Raw genomic sequence first — 20,577 nt, forward strand, 5'->3', positions numbered from 1 at the left:
ACTGGTTTCGATATTTAATAGCTTTCAATTCTACATGTTCAGTTTTCATTTTTTAAGGAAAATCAATAAAACTATAAATACAGTTAATACAAAATTTAAAAAATATCAATGTTCATAATTTTAAATGCAAAAGAAGTAAAAGTTTAAGTAAGCGGACGGCCTCATCTCCTCAGTGCTGAGATGACCTGTTTAATGGCGGCTGCTGCCTTCATCAGCTCCTTCTGTTTCCGTTGTAACTCTGCAAAAACAATATATTGTTATTTATTAACGTTGAATTTATAGAAAGAAAGTAGATCAGTGCTTTACGCCTCCTTTACTGTTAAACAAGTTGTTTTTCAGATGCAATTTCTTCTGCCACATCGTTCAATGCTAATAAATCCTGTGTGTGGTTATTTATAGACGTCTGTTAGCTGGTCCCATATTTTGCAGTTATTTCCTCGTTTCAAACATTATGTCTATGAAATGTTATTTAGTGGAAAAACCAGCACAACTTCCCAGAGCTGATAGTTACACATTTTATTTACGTTCATATTCTGTCTGATGAAAAAATGATTGAAACAACTCATCAATTATCAAAATAGGTTAAATAGGTTTAATTTTCCTGATTCTAATCGAATAATTGTCTCATCATTACAACTCTGTGTGCTGCCCATTGTTAGCTCAGTTTTTATCCCTGTCCATTTGCCTTTAAGCAAGATTACGCACAAACTACTGGATGGAGGTGGGAGGAGGTGGGATGGGTCAGGAAAGAACCCATTTAATTTAGGTGAGGATCGGAATCAGGTGTCGGATCCTGGAATTTTCTTTTCACTATCTTTAACATTGTAATGTTTTGATATTTTCCCTGTTTTCCCAGGGAACAATTCAGGGCTCTTGATGAAACAAATCAAGCATATTTAAGAAATTGAAATCTATGAGTGTGTGAAATTTGGTGCAGATTGTTTATTAAGGGTCTATTGGGCCTTGGGGGGGGAGTCTGTGCTCTACTGAGTGACATACCAGTCCTGAAATGGACGTTTTAAGGCCTAACAAAGGCCCTTTTACCTCAGACAACATCCCATAAAAGAAATGGCAATGAAATGTAGTGACCAGACCAAAAAACTGGCCTGAAGGGGGCGCCAAAACACAGGTCACAACCATAGAACTGTGCAGATTTTTATATTTCCGTCTCAACTTGTGATTTTCATCTCTGTGTTTTTTACACAACCTCAGCTTCCATCAGTGTGATGGCCCTCACAAGTGTTTACATGTGAGGGCCAGAAGGTACCAGCCTCACTGTCTCTAGAGTAACAACGTTAAAAAGTCAACCTCACCTTTCTGCTGCTTGGCCACAATCTCCTCCAGCTTCCCAGAAGCCGCCATCACTTTTAGCGCATGATTGCAATCTGTGGAAAGAAGAGAGTCTAAACCAATACTGCAGGGTTAAAAACATAAATAAACCAGGTTGTCCCAGGAACTCTTACCGTCCTCACTGGCCTGGTCTGACTGAATTCTGCCGGCAATATCATTCATCTCATTAATGAAATCTGTGAATATGGCCTGTGTGCATCCTGCAGCGTTGCAGCCTTTCCAGAAGCTCTGGGAGTCGATGCTGGGCTCCGGGTCAGAGGGAGGCTCCACAGGATGCGGTGGAGAGGAGACGCAGATGGTTTCAGGTGGAGCCTTGGGAATGGACGAGCTGGTGCAGGGAGGGGAGCCAGGAGGACTGAGGGGTTTGGATTGGTCAGCAGAGGGAGGGGAACCAGTGGAGCTTTGCTGTGGGACGGAGGGTCCAGCGGTGTGTTGATCAGGACTGGACCCTGAGATAAGAGAGAGAGAGAGAGAGAGCACCATATGCACAACATATGGTAGCAAGTGAAAGTTTTCTATCAAGCTCACGATTCTGATGCCTGGACTTTGCATGAAGGCCGATACCAAGTACTGATCCAACACAAGTGCATTTTTAAAAATAACAACTTATATAATATATTTTAACAGCTCTTTGCTACTAACTATGAATGGAAGTGGTGATTGCTACTATTATTGTTTGGCCTGGCTCAGGTTAAACCCTTTTAAAAACACAGATAATGAATACCATAGAACTTCTTTCATAATATAGTTTGAGAATCATAACTGAAAATAAACACAATTAAATAAATCTAGGAATTAACAATTACTGCCTTAAGATAACTGTTAAGGTGCAGCCACAGAATACAGTCATACTTGACGATTCCTATGAAATGCAGTCAAATGATACATTTTAAATGTATCATTTGACTGCATTTCATACAAATTTTAAGAGGAAAACGTACCTTCATCTTTCTTTCCCTCCTCCTCCTCCACCTCCTCCTCCTCATTAACCACTTGGGGACATTTCACTACCACCGCTGGAGGAGTGAGTTCAGAACTCTGTGAAAGTGACATGCAGATTTGGACAGGAAACAGCAGACTCTCCGAATCATCCTGAGAACAAGCAAACGTGATCTCATGTCACAGCGGTGATGATATAAACCAATTTATCAATCACACGTGAAAACATATTGTATATAGATTATGTGATTAAATGATCCCTGCAGCTGATTAATTCAAATGATCTTAAAGAAGCAAAACACTAAATCTAATTGTGCACTTAATTATAAATTAGGAAAACGTGTATTTGTCCTTGTATTATTTGTTTTCTGTTTATTTTATTATCTTTATTATTACCATCATGATTTATTTGTTATTCTCTTTCTTCACACACTGTGTCCTGCTACCTATCTAGTAGTATATCTCCATACTATCTGTATGTCTATGTTTATGCACTAATTGGGGAATAAAGGGGGGGAAATTAAAGAAATTAAACTGTCAAATGTAGAAAATAACCAAAAGATGAGAATGTATCTGTTCAAAACACAAACAAACTTTGTGCACAGGAGCAACTCACTGAATCCATGGTTGATTCATCTTCATCTGTAATTCTCCTGCTGTTCTCATTCTCCAGGGGATTTCCTACGGTAAGTTTACAAACCAATCGTGTTCAGCATCATGTTTCTGTTGTACAGTCGGTAATATAATCTGAATGTGAGGGTTTACCTGAGGGAGACTGTGAGGGACCGTCTTTTCTGTGAAGGCAGAAGAATCATCAAGGAATTATCCTCCACTGTCATTTTCATACCGAGAGACCAGCGGAAAGAGAAACTGTGCATGGTGATGTAATCAGCAGCTGTTGTTGTGTCTCAGTCTTACCTGACAAACTGAAGCACAGTGAAGAAGAGGAGAAGATTGGTATCAGCTTATTAAACATCTCTAATGATATTAGTGATAAGAAATAATTAATACAGAGGCTTCGACCTACTTGCTGCTCTGGAACAGAATTGGCACTTTCATCTATGTCTGACTCTAAAGGGGCAAACAAATCCATATCTGCAGAAGACAGGGAATCATATAGATCAGTATGTGATTTAAGAGTGATACACACACACACACACACACAGAGGTTACACTATCTTATGTAAGTGAGTTCACCTGAGTCTGAAGAATTTTCAGTTATTTTGAACGTCTGGCCTTTACATTTACGTTTCGAGGGGCTCTCCTCCAGCCTGCGATAGAGAGATCACATGTAAAACATCGTGGTGGCAAGAAACTACAGGATGTAAGTGTAAAGGATAAATTGACAAATCAAATATATTGAATAAAACTACATTTAACTATAAAAATATAGTGTTCTTTTTTTTTTACCTGTATTAAGTCTGTACTTATTAAGGAGTATCTACCATATTGAATTGAATTAAAACCTCAGTTGAGTACAAGAGATATGAAGGAATATCTGAGTCTAATTAAGTAATAATTGAAGATAAAGTGAAGTAGCTGAGAAGAGAAAAATATTTCTCAATTTCAAAGTGCAGCAAAAGTAGCATTAAATGAACGATACCATAATTGAGACAAATTATTAAAAGGTTCAGTGTGTAGAATTTAGTGACATCTAGTGGTGAAGTTGCATATTGCAGCTGAATACCCTCACCTCACCCTTCTCTTCCAAACATTAGAGAGAACCTGTGGCAGCCTTCAGTTGTCCTAAAAACTCAAAAGGTGTTTAGTTTGTCCAGTCTGGGTTACTGTAAAAAACATGGTGGCCTCCGTAGAGAGGAGCCCCTCCTGATGTAAATATAAAGTATTTAAATATGAAGGGTCCATTCTAGGGTAAAGAAAACAATAATTTACAATTTAGATGATTGGTGAAAACATCACTAGGATTATTTCATGTTCAATTCCTGCCAATAGATCCCTTTCACCTAAATTTTACACACTGGACCTTTAAGATCTAGTACATAATATTTACTTATACATATTTAAGACTTTTCAGGCCTAAAATTCAGATTATTACATTTCAAATCGCAGAAACCTCTTAATAATATCTGAGAGCAGGAGATTCTACAGATGCTACACTAAAGTTTTGAAGGCTAAGGGATGCAAATTGTGACAAACTTACTCGTCTAGACTCAACCGTCTCTGCGTCAAACACAAAAGCAGAGTGGTTAAAATCCCAGAGTCATTCGGAATTGAAACAGTATTAAAAAGATTTATTTGAAGTGATCGTGAATAATGTGTGAACCTTGACAGGCAATGGTCTCGGACCGCAGGGCGATTTCGAGTCGCTGCTGGAAACAAACGGTCCGGCTGCCGGAGAATCGTCTGCAAGGTAGAAAGCCGTTTCAGCTGTGAGGCTAAAAGCTGAAACACCTTAAAACAGAAAATGTGAGACTCTCTCCGAGCAGAACTTACCATCACCGTTCCTCTTATGTGACGAAGGAGCGTGTTTGTCACAATAGCACCTGAAAACACACGGTTATCACAACATGATCAGATGAGAGCAGATCAAAAATATTTACTTGTCAACTTATTGAGGAAGATGTTTGTTAGACGAACATACTCACATATCGATGGCGTGAGACAAACTATCCAGACTGATGTTTCCTTCTTTCTTCTCACAGGTGAGACAGTGAACCTTGATGACAATAAACATGCAGGTCATTACTTATATTAAACAGAATCTGACGCATGATGTGATGTACAATACTGAAATATAGAAATTTAAACAATGACATCTATGCTGACATAATTACATGAAATGACCAAAACCAATAAACAGTCATCCTGCGCAGCACACACAGGGTTTTATTTTCACCTCTGTCTGGGCGTGTGTGTATATCTACGAAGAACCTCAATGACCCAGGGACGGAATTTCACCAAACTTGGTGGGAATATTACTTGGGAGTGTATCTCCAGATGATTAACATTTGGAGTTGATCGGTCAAGGTCAACACACATATCGTCAGAGAAAAACCTTTTCCAAGATATCTCCGCAAATAATAGATCTAAATCTGAAAATGATTTCCCATCAGATGATGTTATAGGATAAGGGACGTCATGAAAAAGTCACTACGAAGTCAGTATATAATGTCACACATTTATCGAGTTATCTGAATTCTATAGGACTGTACACATGACCTAAAACTTACATAGATCAAAAGAGAATCACCAAAATTGAATCAGTTCCTTTCTGAGTTCAAGTGAATGATAGTTTAAAGAGATTCTCTCAAGGCTTCAAATATCATGTTCACGAGAACCGTCTTGATGAAGTCATAATGAAATTACACTATTACAGCATTAAAAAGTTGCCTGATTGGTGTAGTGTGCACGGAGGACATGAATCGCCCTCTGATGCTTTTGAATGATCCTGTTAAAAAGTTTTCCCTGTTGATCTTCAAAAACTATTAAACCAAAAATACTAGTAGTATAGTATAGTAGTAATAGTCATTCCCTATAGGACACAAAATGTGTAATAATCCTCCCCCGAAAATAGTCCCCAATAAATGTACTATTTCCTCCGACTTGTATGAAATTTTCTTTAATTGGAAGTTTTTGAACATTTCTTTTTTTGGGGTCTTTTGTGGTTTTAACTGATGTGTGTTCTGTCATTGTATCAGATCAGTTACTTTATCAGTCAAACCTTAGTTGATCCAGCTCCACTGGGATTGTTGGAGGTTCCAGGTTCTGATGAGTTAGAGTTGATCCCCTTTACCAAACCATTGCTTTGTGTGTCTGGGATAAAGAAAAACACTCGTGTCAAAAAATGTTCACATGAAAAACCGAAGGAGTAAAAATTCAAAGATGCTCACTTACTTTGTGGCTGTTGGTGCTGGAAGCAGTACAACCTGGTACATTAAAACACACACATGTAGTTTAATGTAAATAATCAGTTATTCAAATAAACTTGTGACCTGCAGTACAGGCGTCTTCAGAACACAGGAGGGATTTTTCTAGTTAAACATGTGTTGAACTGACCCATAACTCCCTTTGACCTGATCTTCGATGTCCTTCGCCCCCTCCTGAACAGCACAGGGGTAGTGGTAGGACCTCTTGCAGCTTTTGACCTCACACCCGGCAGTGGCGCCCTTTTTCTTACATTTGCTGCATCGCTGAAGCAAACGAATTAGTGGCACGAGTAAAAAAAAAACAGGCTCAAGCACACAGTCAGTGGGTCAGACTGGTTCTGACGTGAAGGTGTTAGTGAGATTTACCAGTTTTCTTCCTCGTGTGACCTCCTTCAGCACATCCTCCACGGAGAAACCGAACAGGTCGTCAAACAGAGGGGAATCCCGACAATAAATACCCGAGGAAAACAACTGTAAAAACAGAAATGGCACGAGTGAGGAGAAATGTGTTGGGCAATGACATGTTAATTCAGACGTGCACGTATCTAAGTGTTTAAATTAAGAAACGTTAAACATATCAAATGAAGCACAAACATAGAAATCTGTGCATTAAAAGCACAGATTTGATAGGACAATATCAAATGAATATCAGCTGAATGAATGAGGATCAAATCTGGATTAAAACAGAAATATATGAATAAATATGTTTGAATTCTAAAGTGTTTAACACTTAATCCACAACCACTCAACCATAAGATCAGGAAAAATAATTGAGCCAAACTGGTGTGGATCTTTTGGGGCTGATGAAGATATACCGACTATTAAGGAATTCAAACAATTCTGTCACTGAAATATATCCACAAATATTTGACAATGACTAAGCGGTTTTAAATCTGTAAATGAAAAAGCAGTAAAGACTCCTCATTACACAGTAGAAGAGCAAGTATTGACGTGGCTGTGAAACACACGTATGACCTCTGACCTTTATAACATGAGGATTCAAACATTCCGCACTGTGGAGTTTCTGTTGTTTTTCTACCGCAGTCCCTGCCCCGACATGAACCCACACTCGAGTCTAACTTCACTTCACTTTCTCTGATAACAACAATAATTCATCTGTGATAAGAGTCAAATGAAGTATCTGTATAAAAGCGGGTTGTTACCAAACAGTTCTGATGAGCAGCGACTTCATCTTTGATAGATAAAGCTCCGGTGGTCGTCGTCTCCTCGGAGCGTTTACAGAGGACACAGGACACGACGGGACCCAGACTCATTTCTGACGAACGAGCCCAACTCCAGGTTTGTTCACGTCTCCTCAGAAGATTATTATTATTATTATTATTATTATTATTATTATTATGCAGATATCCCAGCTGCAGGGTTCCGGAGCCACTTCCTGCTGTGATCTTTCGCCGCCTTTATTTTTGGAGGCGGGTTGCCAGGTTGGTAAAAGAAAAACAGTGTGACACTCCCCCATCGAGCTCCCACATTCACAGTTTGAATCGTTCGGCAGTTGATGATATAATCCTTGATTTCAGCTCTTGTCAAAACAAATACATAATAAATGTTAGTTTTTTTTTTCACGGCAGTGAAATATACTGGGTAAACATATTTGAAAAAAAGGAGTTAAAATGATGGGATTTTGCAAACCTGGCAACTCAAATGGACAGTTTCACTTTCGTGTCTGGTCTTAGTGACTTTCATCTTCGACACTGTTTGTAAAATCTATTAACATTAATGTTCCATAAAAATGTGTCCTTTTACTTTAACCACAAATAAATGAATTATTATTTGGCTTTAAACGAGCCAAAGACGAGACATAAGAGTCAAACCTGTGAAATTAGACACACACACACACATAGTAATTGTATTATCACAAGTTGTTTATATATAAAAACCTTTGTAGGACACGTCACAAAGTAGTGACATCACCAAACTTCATGTACAATATATCATCTCATCAGTAACAAACATTTCATGACAGATGCACATTAATAAACAATATCTACATTCAGAACATGATCCCTCCACTGGGAATAAGTTAGCACTATACAGTGATTTCTGATTATTCACACGGAGAAACACCTTTAATCTGCAGCGAACATGAAAACCCACAGAGGAAATAAAGAAAAGAGCTCGGACACAAAAGTTCAGACAGCTGGTGGCGGTACATGTTTCCAATGACAACGGACAGACGAAAAGAGAAAGATGTAAGAAAGGAAAAGAGATTGGAGTAAATCAAAAATTTACTAATTATATGCGGGCATTTTCGTCTCTTACAAATAAATAAAAGGACAAATAAGCAGGACAGAGAGGTGATTAGACTAAACAAGCTGTAGCAGTAATGGTGGGAATGTAAACAACAACGTCATCCACGTCTAATCACTCATCTTGAACGAGACACTGATAGATGCATTAACTGAGATCAGTCCTGCTGGCCCATTCATACATCTATTACATTACACTCACACAGACCCTGCATTGAAAATAAAATGAACAGACAAGTGTGTGTATAGAGGAAGAATACGACACTATGAGTTTACCGGATGTGACATATTTCCGTATCTTCACTGTACAATGACACCACAGTCAGATCTGTGGCGATGAAAATACAGCTTTCTGTGGAAACCTTAGTAAAACGCTTATGAGTACTGATGTTGGCGTTACAGCACAGAGACACGTGAAGCAGTTCAGCGACGGAGGAAGTGCCGAGGAGTTCAGGGTTTGATGTCAGAGAAGCTTGCGTAGGTCTCGCTGCAGCTGGACGACGTGCTGATGTTTCCAGAGCCGCTGCCTTCTGTTCAAAACACAGGGATTAGAGAGGGATGTTTACACGTCGTACACTTGCAAAGCGACTACGTGTGTACGTCGCACACGGTTTATTTACCCGAGCTGGTGAGAGACTGACAAGACTTGGACTTTCTGATGAGGGTGATAAGATTAGCAGAAGCGATCCATCCCTCCTTAGAGGTGCTCAGATTACGAACAAACCTGCAAACACACACACACACGTGTTATTATAGTAGTGCTACTTTTAACTCTGCCAAAGAGGTTGTGTTTTCACCCCCGTCTGTTTGTTTGTGGCTTTTATGTGTGTTTCTAAGCAGGATTACGCAAAAACTACTTTATGGATTACCATGGAATTTTGTGAGTATGGGTCAGGAAAGAACCCATTACATTTTGGTGTGGCTACAGACCAGGGGGAAGATCCAGGAATTGTAATCACTTTCCTAAACATTGCAAGATAGTGTTTTGTTGTTTTTACATTTTCACCAATTTTTCAGGGGATTATTCATGGTTCTTGATTTAAAAAATCTGGTACATTTAGGTAACTGATATCTATGAGTGTATGTAATTTGGTGCGGGTTGATTGAATTAACGGGACTGTTGGGCCTTGGCAGAGGAACGTGCTCTACTGAGTGACATTCTTGTGTTTATTTCTGATTGGCAGCAGAAAGGCTGTGTTCTCACCACTGTCCGTCATCTCCCTCTTTGACCAGCTCCACCATGTCTCCACTCTTCACTGGGAGCTCTTGAGCGCCGCCGTTCTCGTAGTCGACCGTCACCGTGTATTTCCCAGCACTCTGCTCATAGACAAGATGAGAAGCAGACACGGATACACACTCAAATTAGAAAAAGATCAAGAGTTACGGTAACACATTAGACAGGACATTAGTTTGTGCAAACATTGGATAAACAGTTTGACTCAAATCATGAGTCACCTTAAAGCTACACTAAGCAATTATTTATACTAACAATAAACTTTATTTACATAGAACTTTTCAAAATACAGTCACAAAATGCTTAGCAACAAGACAACAAATCAATAAAATGTACAATTAAAAAATGTATTAATTAATTTAATTGAGTAAAATTAAAAAACTAACTTTGTATCAAATCATTTTTCCAGCAGAAGCGGACGGATATTTTCTAATTGTTCTGATCTACCAGCTCATGGACATGGCTGAGCATTTAGTAAGGAGCCAATTTGTTTTCTGCTGACCCCAAGTGGTCAAAATAAAATTGCAGCTGTTATTAAACTGGATCATTGGTAATGAAGAATCTTCTACATAACACATTGGATGTGATCTACTTAATTCTTTCCCAGTTTAATTGACAAATGTTGATAAAATAATTTTTGCATGTTGAAATCCACAGATGTAAATTAACATACAATAAAAGTTGTTGTATGTAATATGGTTCATCATGTGATGGATACAGCTGGGAATTATTCCAGAGTTATTAACATCTTTTGAGAAAAAATCGGCGTCTTGTCCTGTTTGTTCGTGCTCAGACAAACGTTTTGAAATGATATCTAATTCGGGTCAGGTTTGGTCACATTGGCTGGGCTATCTACTTGATGTTTCACGCTGAACGTGTCTGTAATTAAGGAAAACATCGGGCCTGGGACAGGTCTGGACACAGAATCACAGAATGCATGTTCGGTTAGTTTTCTCTTGGACTCGGTTGGGTTTGGACAGAAAATTGCACCTGAGCCACACAAGATACAGACAGAAATGCAAAGTTGCTTTTGTCATCTAGGACATTGCATTGATATATATTTATACCATGGACACTTCACTTACCCTTAACTATAGCCACTTTGGTTAATACACAGACAGGCTGACGCTCTTATCTCACACAGTGACTCACCAGCTTCTTGCCGCTGTCGTCCTCTGGGTCAGAGTTAAGAGGTTCCTCGGCGCTGGAATATCCGTCATTCTCCTCGGAGGCATCCAATGACAGGGAAGCTTTGTTCCAGCCTGAGGAGAGACGGGCAACAGCGGTGTTTAGTTTACAGCAGCTTCGACTGCTCTCAGACATGTGAGAGACCTGCAGAGAGGAATCTAGGGGAAAGGAAGAACCGCTTGAAGCTCTTTTGAACAAAGGAAGGTAGAAGAGCTAATCCCGTGAATATCACCATCGCACAAGCAGACCCCAAAAAATTGTACCACCAGAGAGAGGGACATGCAGTTCTACTTTTAAACTCCAAACGAGGAAATAAAGTGGCAGGCGACCATTTCTCCATACCCGTTGCCTGACAGAAACATGGAGCAGTCAGACGAGCAAAGAGAAAAGATGGTCTGGCCTATAAATCCATTAAAGTAGTGAAACAATTGACCCAACAAACAGCCAGTGTGAGACAGCTGGAGTCGGTGTACCTCTCCACTTTGTCTGTAAGAGACAAGAGGTGCTGAACCACCTGGCCCTGCTCAGGTGGAGGGGGGGAGGACCTGGATCTGAGGGACAGGAAGCAACACAGCCAGTCACTGGGCGAGCAGCAGCAGCTACAGCCAATCGGACTCATCAGTGCTATAGAGAGCTCGGCTGTGCTCAGGTATTGAGAATCGACAGCTAACTAGACAGGGAGCGAACGCATGTGTTGCTGAAGTGACTGACGAACCTTTGAAGCCAAATGGCGTCGGGTCACTCTGGCGTTTTGTCTTGTGGTCAAGGCTCGTCGGGGATCCTGACGCGCAGCAGGGAAAAGGAGAAACAAGGATTGATGTTGAGGCACAAAAGAAACACTGAGCAATAATGAAGAGGAAATTTTAACTTCCAATGACGAATAAAAAAAAAAATCAAAGGGAAACAGTGAATTTTTACGCTCTGACTAAAAAGACACACAGTAAGGTTACAGGGGGTGAGGGAAAACAAATACAGACTCAGGGCTCCAGACTAACGCTTTACATTTGAAATGTTTTGTAACAGTGGTCCACCTTGGAAACCCTGTGTTCACACTGTTTGTCGCCACTGTTCGACTTTTACCGCTTCGTTCACCGCCACTCCTCTCTCCTATCTGCTTCACTGTCCGTGTGTCAGTGTATGAGGGGTGGGGTGGGGTGGGGTGGGGGGGGCACGGGCCTGTGTGTGTGTAAACTCAACAGAGGAGATGGGATGAGGAAGCGACACGACTCAATCAAATACAGAGACACACCAGTTAAATGTGAGGCGCACCGGTGCGAGGGGCAGAAGAGGATGTGACATGTCAGATATGAAGTTGACGATGGCCTGCCGTTACCTTTCTGAGCTTTGAGGTTACTGAAACCTTGCAAAGTAAAGCGCTTTTTAGCCGCAGCAGCTCTGTCTGAGGTCGGGCTTGTCGGAGCCTCGTCTGACCCGGAGGGAAAAAGACAAGAAGACAGCACAGACACAAAGAAGGAAGTGAAAATGCAGAAAATCAATAAAGATGAGAATTTAATGTTTTGGGGGAGAGGACAGAAGACAAAGGGTTAATCGTTACAAGAGGGGAAGCAAAGAGGAGCAGTGACAAGTGTAGTTTATACAATGTGTGCACAACAAATGCTTCACTCAGATTTGTTGAAAGACAAAAGAGAAAGAAAGGTTACAACTGTCTTCCCTGCACTTCTTACCTTTTCCTGTGGGCTTTGGTGAGGAGGAGGAGGAGGAGGAGTTGACGTCAGGGCTGCAGGGCTCAGCTTTCTTCTCCTCTCCCTTCTTAAAGCTCCTCTGACTCGTCTTGAACGGACTGTGGGCGAAAAGAGAAAGTGGAGCATCAGAAACCAGTCCCTGGAAAGACTCATTATCCAAACTGAAGAGAATAATGGAGGCGGGGGGGGTCCTGACTCACCTGTGACTTATTGTTCCACTAGATGCAGGAGTGGACTGGACAACCTGATCTGGTGCCTTCTGTTGGCTGGCTTCTTGCACAGAGGGAGGGACACAAGGGTTTTACTTTCATAATCAGCACAACTAAATAATAATGCTCCAGTTTCTGCTTCAAATTTATATGAACTAAATATGAAAGTTACTCGGGTGTCATTTAATCTTTAAAAAAGTGATCTTGTTTGCGTACCTCTGCACGCCTCCAGCTGTGTTGTCAGAACCTTCCTGATCTCATTCACCCAAGTGGTTTTTACTTCAGTTGTTGGTGCCTGAAAGAGAAGAGTTAAATATTGAAAAGGCTCTGAGATAAACAGCCAAATACAATATTGTTCCAACTGTTCCAATACAATGTACCTAAAAGATAAGCCCTGGGTTGATTTAGCATTTTTCTTACGGTCAAAAAATTCCATAAAAGGCAGTAATTTCCTAAAACAGCTGGAAAATACTGAATTGAAGATGCGTTGGAGATAATCTTCAGCCTCAGATTAATTAAATGCATTTATGCATCAGAACAGAAATGAGAGATTGACTCAAAATAAACAAACATTGATGGGTTTTTAATAGATTTTGGAAAACAAAGAGTCTTGGTGGTATGGAAGAATTTTTTCATCAGACTATTTAGAAATTCAGAAAAGTGTAGATTTTCTCCGGACTATTCATTTCTTTATGTTAACATACCTGAACAATATAAACCTCATCTCTTGAGTTGCACCAGATTTCAAACTTCTTGTTGTCTCCCTTTGCATTCTCAGTGATGCCCACAGCGCTCATCTGTTAAAAGAGAAAACACCGATGAGTACAGGAGAGAAATCCAACAGAATTCCCAACACTACTGCTGCGGATGTTCTCACATTCAGAGACTGTTTGAAGCTGTACGACGGAGCTTTCTCATAGCCCTCTCCATTCTCCTCCCTCCTCTTGCAGAAGAGCAGGGTTTTCTGGTGGAGGAAGAGGTGCCGCTGCATGGGCTTGAAACGGGCCAGATCCTTGACCTTGGCGTGACCTTTCTTGTGCTCCGTCCACACGCTGAACGACCCCTGCATCAGCAGCTTCCCCAGCTCACTCAGGTTACCCTGAGAAAGGGAAAGATGCTGTTAGTGGAGCTGATTGACAACAAACTAATTCCTTCTTTAAATGACAACCATGCCAGTAATCCAATGAGTTTGTGAGCATCACAGGACTCCACACGTCACACACACGTCACACACATGTCACACACAAAGCACATGTTTGACGCATCTGCTCTAGGATTTATTCGCCTGTATCCTATTTAATGTCTTACCTCATATCCGGTGATGGCGATGAGGTGCATGGAGTCATTGACGGCCTTCAGGATGCCCAGGATGGAGGTCAGCGCCTCCTGCAGGTCATCTGTCCCCTCACAGCCCTTACTGTACTTCAGCATTTCCTGTAGTTAGCAGGACATGAACAAGCAGCTGTGAACAAGGACTGAAAAAACCTGAAGTTCCTCTGAAAACACAGATTAAGCCCCAGGACAGTGATGTACCTTCAGGAGTAGCTGATATTTGGTAATCCTCTGAACCGGCTTCAGCAGATAAGAATCTAAACCCAGTTTATGCTCCAGCTTTTTCTGACACTCCTGATGCAATTAAACAGAACAGGACAATGTTACATAAAACACACAAATTACAATTAGGTTTGAACCACAATGTTTCAGTGTCTGTTCACCTGGAAGAAGGCACAGTCTGAGCACTGCCTCCAGAGGCTTTCAGAGCGAGGCTTGTTGTGACAGTACTTCTCATAGATCTGCAGATCTGTCATCTGAGGGAGGAAGGGCAAATTATTTCTGTTCAAGAAACCTCACCAGCATCTGGATTCACATCTGGAGATGTGCTGAGGATAGGATAATGAACTCACCCTCTCTATAAAACACCTTCCAACCAGCTCAGGGCAGTCGGTGTACTGCTCCAGCTCCCGCAGAAAAGTCCTGGAAACAACAAAATGATGAAGGAGAACAGATGAGAAAGAGTGAGACAAAAGAATAAAGAAGATTATCGATTTCAAATGCTGAGTAACTGTGATGGCCGACAAAATGTCAAGTCACGGTGCAGGTATCATCAATGACAGCCAGATGGCGCTCATTCACCTCTTGTGGAAGTGGTAAATTTCAGGCATGTTGCCAAACAGAACCTCCTTTTTGTTCTGCAGCGGAGCGGGGATGAGGACGCACATGGCGGGATTATCCATCTCTGAGGCATATCCCTGTAACACACACAGCAATTAATAAATCAGGAAACTGCAGGCACAGGTGAAGTCAGATTGTGAATCCTCCTGCGGAGTGAATCCTCACCTGCAACACACAGAGCAGCTCCTCCACATAGGCTCTCTCAGTTTCCAGCAGCTCGTTCATAACATGCCTGAAGACAGAAGGAGGACAGAGTGTGAGACGGACAGAAAGAGGGATCAAATAAAGCAGTAGGTGGACGTGCAGCTCTGTAGATAATGAGACGCGTGTCCACACAGTCCATCTGCTGTGTAATTTGATAACAGACGAACGAGCGCCGGCTGAACAACCCCTCACCTCCTGAGAACTGCCAGGTTCTCCTCCTCCTCGGACAGCGAGGCATGTCGGCTGTTACTGTCTCCGTTCTGCAGTTGGCCATTTCCCTGAGAGAGAACGACAATGTAGAATTCAGCATGAAAAGACACAGACAATACAAACTTTCAGAGCATGTAGAGCAGACACAACAACAGAAAACTCAACACTCACTTTCTCACAGTTGTTCCCAGTGTCTGTCTCTGAGGAGTTTTTCTCCTGCTGTGCTCTGTGAGCTAAAATATGAAGAAACAGTCATTATATGAGACAGGCTTGTCAATAGGTATTTCAAGTTTTTGGGAGGGAAACATTTTGTGGTTAAATTGAATGTATAAATAGAAAAACATGTGAGTGAGAAGATACAATGGAAGTATTGTTTTTTATTGGATATAACCTGCATTAATTTCTCCTTTTGATGCTGGCGCTGTCAGACAAATGATGATGTAAACATCTTGAGATTTAGCTAAATGTAATATTTTACATATATTTTATTTTACATTATTTGAAAGTTTTAACAGTTAATATTCAAATTTAAATTGCACCAAAATACTGTTTACAAACTTTACAGGGCTTTATTGTGCTGATAGAAAACTCAGATCACATTTTATTTCTTGTATCTACCAATAGCAGACAATAAACACAAAGTAATTTTAGGCAGCACAACATATGTGGGTAAATCTATACTCAGAGAAAACAAGTAACATATGGGAAGACTACTATTTATTGGTTTAAGGTTTTGAAGAAGTAAATATACTTCTGCCCTGAAGTTATCTGCAAATGCTCAAAAAATGAACCAAGATTTTTCAACCTTATTAGCAAAGAATTTCATAATAAAATAACCAACAAAATAAAACCTTTCTTTTCTTGTTAGAGAATTTCCTTTTTGAGTTCAATTGTTATCATTATATTTTTGATTAAAAACTTCAGTTTATCTCTTAGACACTGAAAATCAAGATATTTTCCATCTATTTTCAAGGCTGTGGAAAATAGAACCTGACAATACAGGGTTGTGCAGAGTTTCAATTGCATCAGGGTCATGCAAAGAATAATGAACAAAAAAGATTGCACAGTGTAAAATCAAAGTTCCATGTGTGGCTGTGTGGAGACTGACCAGGTGAGCTGAGAGGGGATTTGATGAAGGCCTCCGGTCTGGGAGCTACCGGCTGCACCGGCCTGGTTTGTTTGGCTGCGAGCTTCTTCAGGCTCACCCTCCTCTTGTCGAACATCTCCTGCATGGACGCCTGCTTCTGGGAAATCCTCTCCACTTGGTCCTGACACACAGGAAGTCATCAAAACACTCTACATCAATATCTGATGATTGATTAGGTCATTTATCTTTAAGCAGGTCATTTAAAAACAACATGTAAATTAGCATCAATAAAGCAGAAGCACAGCTATTTCACACCTGATACCATACTGATTGAAGCTTTGATCCGTAACAATGGTCGAATCTCTTTACTATAATTCAATCAGGTTGTTATACAGTGACAGAGACATGTGTGTTCTTTGGCTCTTTTACATTGAACTGCTGGTTGAGCACAGCATCATATTCCTTCCAGATGGTTTCCAGGTCTGTCAGCTGGTTCAGGCCTGCGTTTTCCAGATAACGCTCCAGCTCCTGCAGCGCTAACTCAGCCCCCTCGTGTGACTGACACTTGTCGACCGGCTGAGACGCCAGCAGGTATATACCGTCATCAACCCATTTAGAGGCCTGAGGAGGACAGAAGAGGAGGAATCAGAAAAAACAAACAAAAAAAGATGAGGTAACAACACAAATCTTGTGTCTGTGTGTGTGTTTTCTTTCTCACCCTCTGCAAACAGTGATGCAGCTCCATGGCTTTGAGGAAATGATCCTTCTTGGCCCTCAGGCTGCTGCTCACGCTCTCACTGATTGCTCTGAGCTCGCTGCATTTGGGCTGAATGGAGTCTTCAGCATAGTGTGAGTTCTCGATGAGTTCGTCGCCCTCACGAGACAAAGCTGAGGCTCGGTCCAGCACCTCCTGTGGAGCGGTGAGGTGAGATAGTTAAATCCAACATCAAGGATCGAACTTTTTACATTTTTTTCCTACAAACTTTAAAACTTTATTTCATTTTTTCTAAATTGTATTCCATTATGTATTCCCCAAATTCTTTTTTATATTGGTGATGAAAAAATTCTTTGGAATAGACTGTGCAACTGTGACCAAATTCCTTTAAAATATAAAAGTATGGTGTTTTTTTGGTAGTGCTAGATATATATATAGCAATTATAATGATTATAAATTAGTGGTCATGCAATTTTTTTAATTCACAAAAAGATAATTTTCTTGTCAGATCCCGATCAAAATCAGAATTAAAATATTTTATACATTTGTAACTTTAAATTTAAATGACTGCAAAGCCTTGGCAGAGCAATTATTTTATTTTCTCCCAGATTATTGCACCTTTATTGCATCTTTCCAGACGTATCAATAAGTGGGAGAAAAATTGAAAGTGTTATTACAAACTTATTTTTGTATAATTTGATAACCTGATGACAAAAAGTCTGCCAGACAGTCAGTGTTATAAAGATACTAGATATATGACAGTGATTTATTCCTAAGATACAAACAGAATTGAGAATGTAGTAAACCCATTATGCTGATATTATTCAGCAATTCATGTCATGGTTGGCCAAAGCTCTGATAGTGTGTGTGTGTGTGTGTGTGTATGTGGGGGGGGGGGGGTTTACTCACACAGACTTTCTCCTCATAACTTGTGAGTTCACAGACGATGTGCTCATCGTGAGCTGGGCTGATTCCGACCTCAGAGAAGGCTGCAAGTTTCTCAGACACCTGATCCAGCAGAGCCCTCACCTGCAGCAGAAACACCACAGTCAGTGTTCAGGTTCAGAAAAGAGATGGTGTTGACTGCAGTCGAGTACAGAGGATTCTCTGCTCACCTCTTTGTAGTTGTGCTCAAAGTGGCGCAGTTTGAGACACTGCTCCAATTTGGTGTGATGTCGCACCCAGAACTCATCGAAAGCCCTTTCTGTCTCATCCAGCTGAGACAGCAGTCTGACAGAGGAGCGGAGAAAGAGACACAGATGAAGATGGATGGTAAAAAAAGAACAGGCAGCAAACACAGCGGGGGACAGGGAGGGGGGTGAATAAAGAACTAAATGCAGTTCTTTATTACGATGCTGACTGAGGTGCTTGGATATGGAGTGTTTTTGCATGTGCGTGGTATGTACAACTAATGCCTGTTGACAAGAGACTCAGTGCCTGTAGCGTTGCTCAAAATACTGACTGACCACAAAGAACACAGCAACTGAAACTATTATAGTGACTCTATGATGAGAAGAGACAACGATGAACACATCACCTGCCGAGGGGCGAGGTGTTAAAAGAGATGTGATGACGCCATTTTGGTCTGTTGAGAGTTAAAAAGTGTGTTATTAAACGGCGGCAGAGGTGTGCAGCCAAAACGAGACAGTTGCTGTCTGGTTTCTGTATTTTCTATCATGATAATCTTGATTTATTTCTTCCTCTAGAGCTTCATCTTGTTTCTGTCTGGTTTCTAGCAGCCATCCTGCAGCTCTATCAGCTCTGGTAGTTTTCTAACCTTTGTACAGTGGCTAAATTCTCCAGCTCATCCTGGTTCATGTTGTGGTCGGGGTCCCGTGCTACAGGTTCATTGATGCTCTCCAACAGCCTTCTGCCCTGACCCAGAGCCACCAGCAGATCCTCCTACACACACACACAGACGGAGGGAATCATATGCATAAACCAAAGAGATGTACCGTGTGTATAAATACACAGAGAAATAAAGTTCAGTGTGTGTGTATCAGTAGTGTTACCTTCATTTTGTCTTTCTTGTTGGTGTGAGTGCTGAGCAGGACGATTGTGGCCTGGATCTCGTTGGGGAGTTCAGTTTCGGCCAGCTCCGTCCCAAATGACTGCAGGGTCTGTGCCGTTTTCTTTACCGTGAGCGCAAAGCCTTCAATAGCCTGATGTGAACAAGACACAGCAGACGCAGAGTGATGGTGGCATCGTGAGACACAAGTATTTTACCGAGATATTTTAGCAAACTGCTTTAATAGAGGGTTTCATCCTAGCGTAAAGATATATATTTTCTGAATTTAACTTTTTACGTACTATCTTGACGTGAGCTTCTCAAATCGGACCTATTTGATTAATTTATTCTTATCTCTTATATTTCTTGTGCACTTATTTCACTGTATATATTTATTTTGTATGTAAAGCTTCTTGTAATGTCTGTGTGTATTTAGCCCACGTTAACTGTGCAGTGTGGGCTGCTGTAAACTCTACAGTGTACATACAGTGCGGTGAGAGATCCACTTCTCATGGCAGTACTCCTGCGTTCCCCCGAGTTCATTGGTCAGCTGGGAGCGGTCGATGTAGGAGTGCAGCTCAGTTACTGAGCTCAGCATGATCACCTGAGACAGAAACACATGATCACGTACATGTCATTTGATTATAAAAACTGTATATTAACTGTCATTGATTGTACAGTGGGAATTATCAGAATTTTAAAAAACAAGTTTTGTGTTATATTTCCGCAACATTTCCACATGTTCAATCAATCAATAAAATTGTATTTGTATAGCCCATATTCACAAATCACAATTTGTGTCATAGGGCTTAACAAGGTGCAACATTCTCTGTCCTTCCGTGAGTGACTACACACCGGCACCTTCATCTTGAACTCATCCTTGTTGAACTTGAAGAGGATGTCGGACAGCGTGCGCTGCAGGAGGGCAGTGGGCCTCAGAACCAGAACCAGCTGGAGGTTCCCTGGGAAGGAGCCCTGACATGAGCGAGCAGAGAGAGGGTCAGTCATGTGACAAAGCAGAAAGGATCCTTCTCCACCCTGATCCCATTATACATCACACTTCAGCCTATGTTTTATTCTCTCCCTTTGTCTCTCCCTCTGTCTCCCATGTGAAAACTCTCATAGACATTCATGAATGCAAGTACATGGGAGTGTGTGGAGGACAAGAGAATGAGGAGGGTGTGGGGGGTGTGGGGGATGTGGGGCACAATCCTGTGGCAGGGACATTAATCTTCATGTCCTCTAGAACAGCAAGGCAGAAAGAGATGCATGTGTCCAGGAAAATGTCTGCAGGGTTTTATTTACCCAGCGGGCATTGTTGAGATTAAAATTAGCATAGCTCTGATGCATTTGCTTATACAGCAGTATGTGCACAAGGCACAGATTTTACTTTTTACTCAGCAT

The 20,577-nt window shown here is 41.0% G+C and overlaps 2 protein-coding genes across 11 annotated transcripts in view; both read right to left on the reverse strand.

Annotated features, from left to right (window-relative positions):
* Window positions 1-69: 69 nt before the first annotated feature.
* On the reverse strand, window positions 70-7,610 carry phf11 (PHD finger protein 11). 4 transcript variants are annotated; one of them, XM_034573619.1, is made up of 19 exons: window positions 7,490-7,610; window positions 7,340-7,454; window positions 6,543-6,647; window positions 6,307-6,440; window positions 6,145-6,176; window positions 5,972-6,063; window positions 4,896-4,966; window positions 4,744-4,793; window positions 4,574-4,653; window positions 4,451-4,470; window positions 3,487-3,560; window positions 3,317-3,384; window positions 3,208-3,215; window positions 3,055-3,083; window positions 2,906-2,970; window positions 2,292-2,388; window positions 1,464-1,799; window positions 1,314-1,385; window positions 70-238 (listed from the first exon to the last, which is right to left on the reverse strand). In XM_034573619.1, the coding sequence occupies exons 2-19, from the start codon at window positions 7,448-7,450 to the stop codon at window positions 162-164; spliced, it is 1,521 nt and encodes a 506-aa protein (XP_034429510.1). In that variant the 5' UTR covers window positions 7,451-7,454; window positions 7,490-7,610; the 3' UTR covers window positions 70-161. The 4 variants fall into 4 exon arrangements, with proteins under 4 accessions (XP_034429510.1, XP_034429509.1, XP_034429512.1 ...); XM_034573618.1 differs by having other exon boundaries at window positions 2,292-2,442; XM_034573621.1 differs by lacking the exons at window positions 4,574-4,653; window positions 4,744-4,793; window positions 4,896-4,966 and having other exon boundaries at window positions 2,292-2,442.
* A 431-nt stretch (window positions 7,611-8,041) lies between these two features.
* The window catches only part of LOC117754542 (guanine nucleotide exchange factor DBS-like), a 38,387-nt gene continuing 25,851 nt past the window's right edge, over window positions 8,042-20,577 (reverse strand). For 4 of the 7 annotated variants that reach the window (XM_034573442.1, XM_034573441.1, XM_034573443.1 and 1 more), the window contains exons 5-32: window positions 20,029-20,148; window positions 19,661-19,777; window positions 19,178-19,327; window positions 18,943-19,067; window positions 18,281-18,395; window positions 18,075-18,194; window positions 17,169-17,360; window positions 16,880-17,071; window positions 16,472-16,631; window positions 15,535-15,596; window positions 15,346-15,431; window positions 15,115-15,181; window positions 14,911-15,026; window positions 14,682-14,751; window positions 14,493-14,585; window positions 14,311-14,403; window positions 14,086-14,211; window positions 13,655-13,876; window positions 13,482-13,574; window positions 12,994-13,072; window positions 12,769-12,838; window positions 12,551-12,666; window positions 12,199-12,291; window positions 11,581-11,646; window positions 10,830-10,939; window positions 9,648-9,760; window positions 9,064-9,167; window positions 8,042-8,973 (exon numbers count right to left, since the gene is read on the reverse strand). In XM_034573442.1, the coding sequence (XP_034429333.1) occupies window positions 8,894-8,973; window positions 9,064-9,167; window positions 9,648-9,760; window positions 10,830-10,939; window positions 11,581-11,646; window positions 12,199-12,291; window positions 12,551-12,666; window positions 12,769-12,838; window positions 12,994-13,072; window positions 13,482-13,574; window positions 13,655-13,876; window positions 14,086-14,211; window positions 14,311-14,403; window positions 14,493-14,585; window positions 14,682-14,751; window positions 14,911-15,026; window positions 15,115-15,181; window positions 15,346-15,431; window positions 15,535-15,596; window positions 16,472-16,631; window positions 16,880-17,071; window positions 17,169-17,360; window positions 18,075-18,194; window positions 18,281-18,395; window positions 18,943-19,067; window positions 19,178-19,327; window positions 19,661-19,777; window positions 20,029-20,148 (3,150 nt within the window). In that variant the 3' untranslated portion in view covers window positions 8,042-8,893. The remainder of the gene's footprint in view (window positions 8,974-9,063; window positions 9,168-9,647; window positions 9,761-10,829; window positions 10,940-11,580; window positions 11,647-12,198; window positions 12,292-12,550; window positions 12,667-12,768; window positions 12,839-12,993; window positions 13,073-13,481; window positions 13,575-13,654; window positions 13,877-14,085; window positions 14,212-14,310; window positions 14,404-14,492; window positions 14,586-14,681; window positions 14,752-14,910; window positions 15,027-15,114; window positions 15,182-15,345; window positions 15,432-15,534; window positions 15,597-16,471; window positions 16,632-16,879; window positions 17,072-17,168; window positions 17,361-18,074; window positions 18,195-18,280; window positions 18,396-18,942; window positions 19,068-19,177; window positions 19,328-19,660; window positions 19,778-20,028; window positions 20,149-20,577) is intronic. The other 3 variants (XM_034573438.1, XM_034573439.1, XM_034573440.1) reach the window with 3 other exon arrangements.

This window comes from Hippoglossus hippoglossus, chromosome 21 (assembly GCF_009819705.1).
Source record: "Hippoglossus hippoglossus isolate fHipHip1 chromosome 21, fHipHip1.pri, whole genome shotgun sequence".
NCBI classification, from domain to species: domain Eukaryota; kingdom Metazoa; phylum Chordata; class Actinopteri; order Pleuronectiformes; family Pleuronectidae; genus Hippoglossus; species Hippoglossus hippoglossus.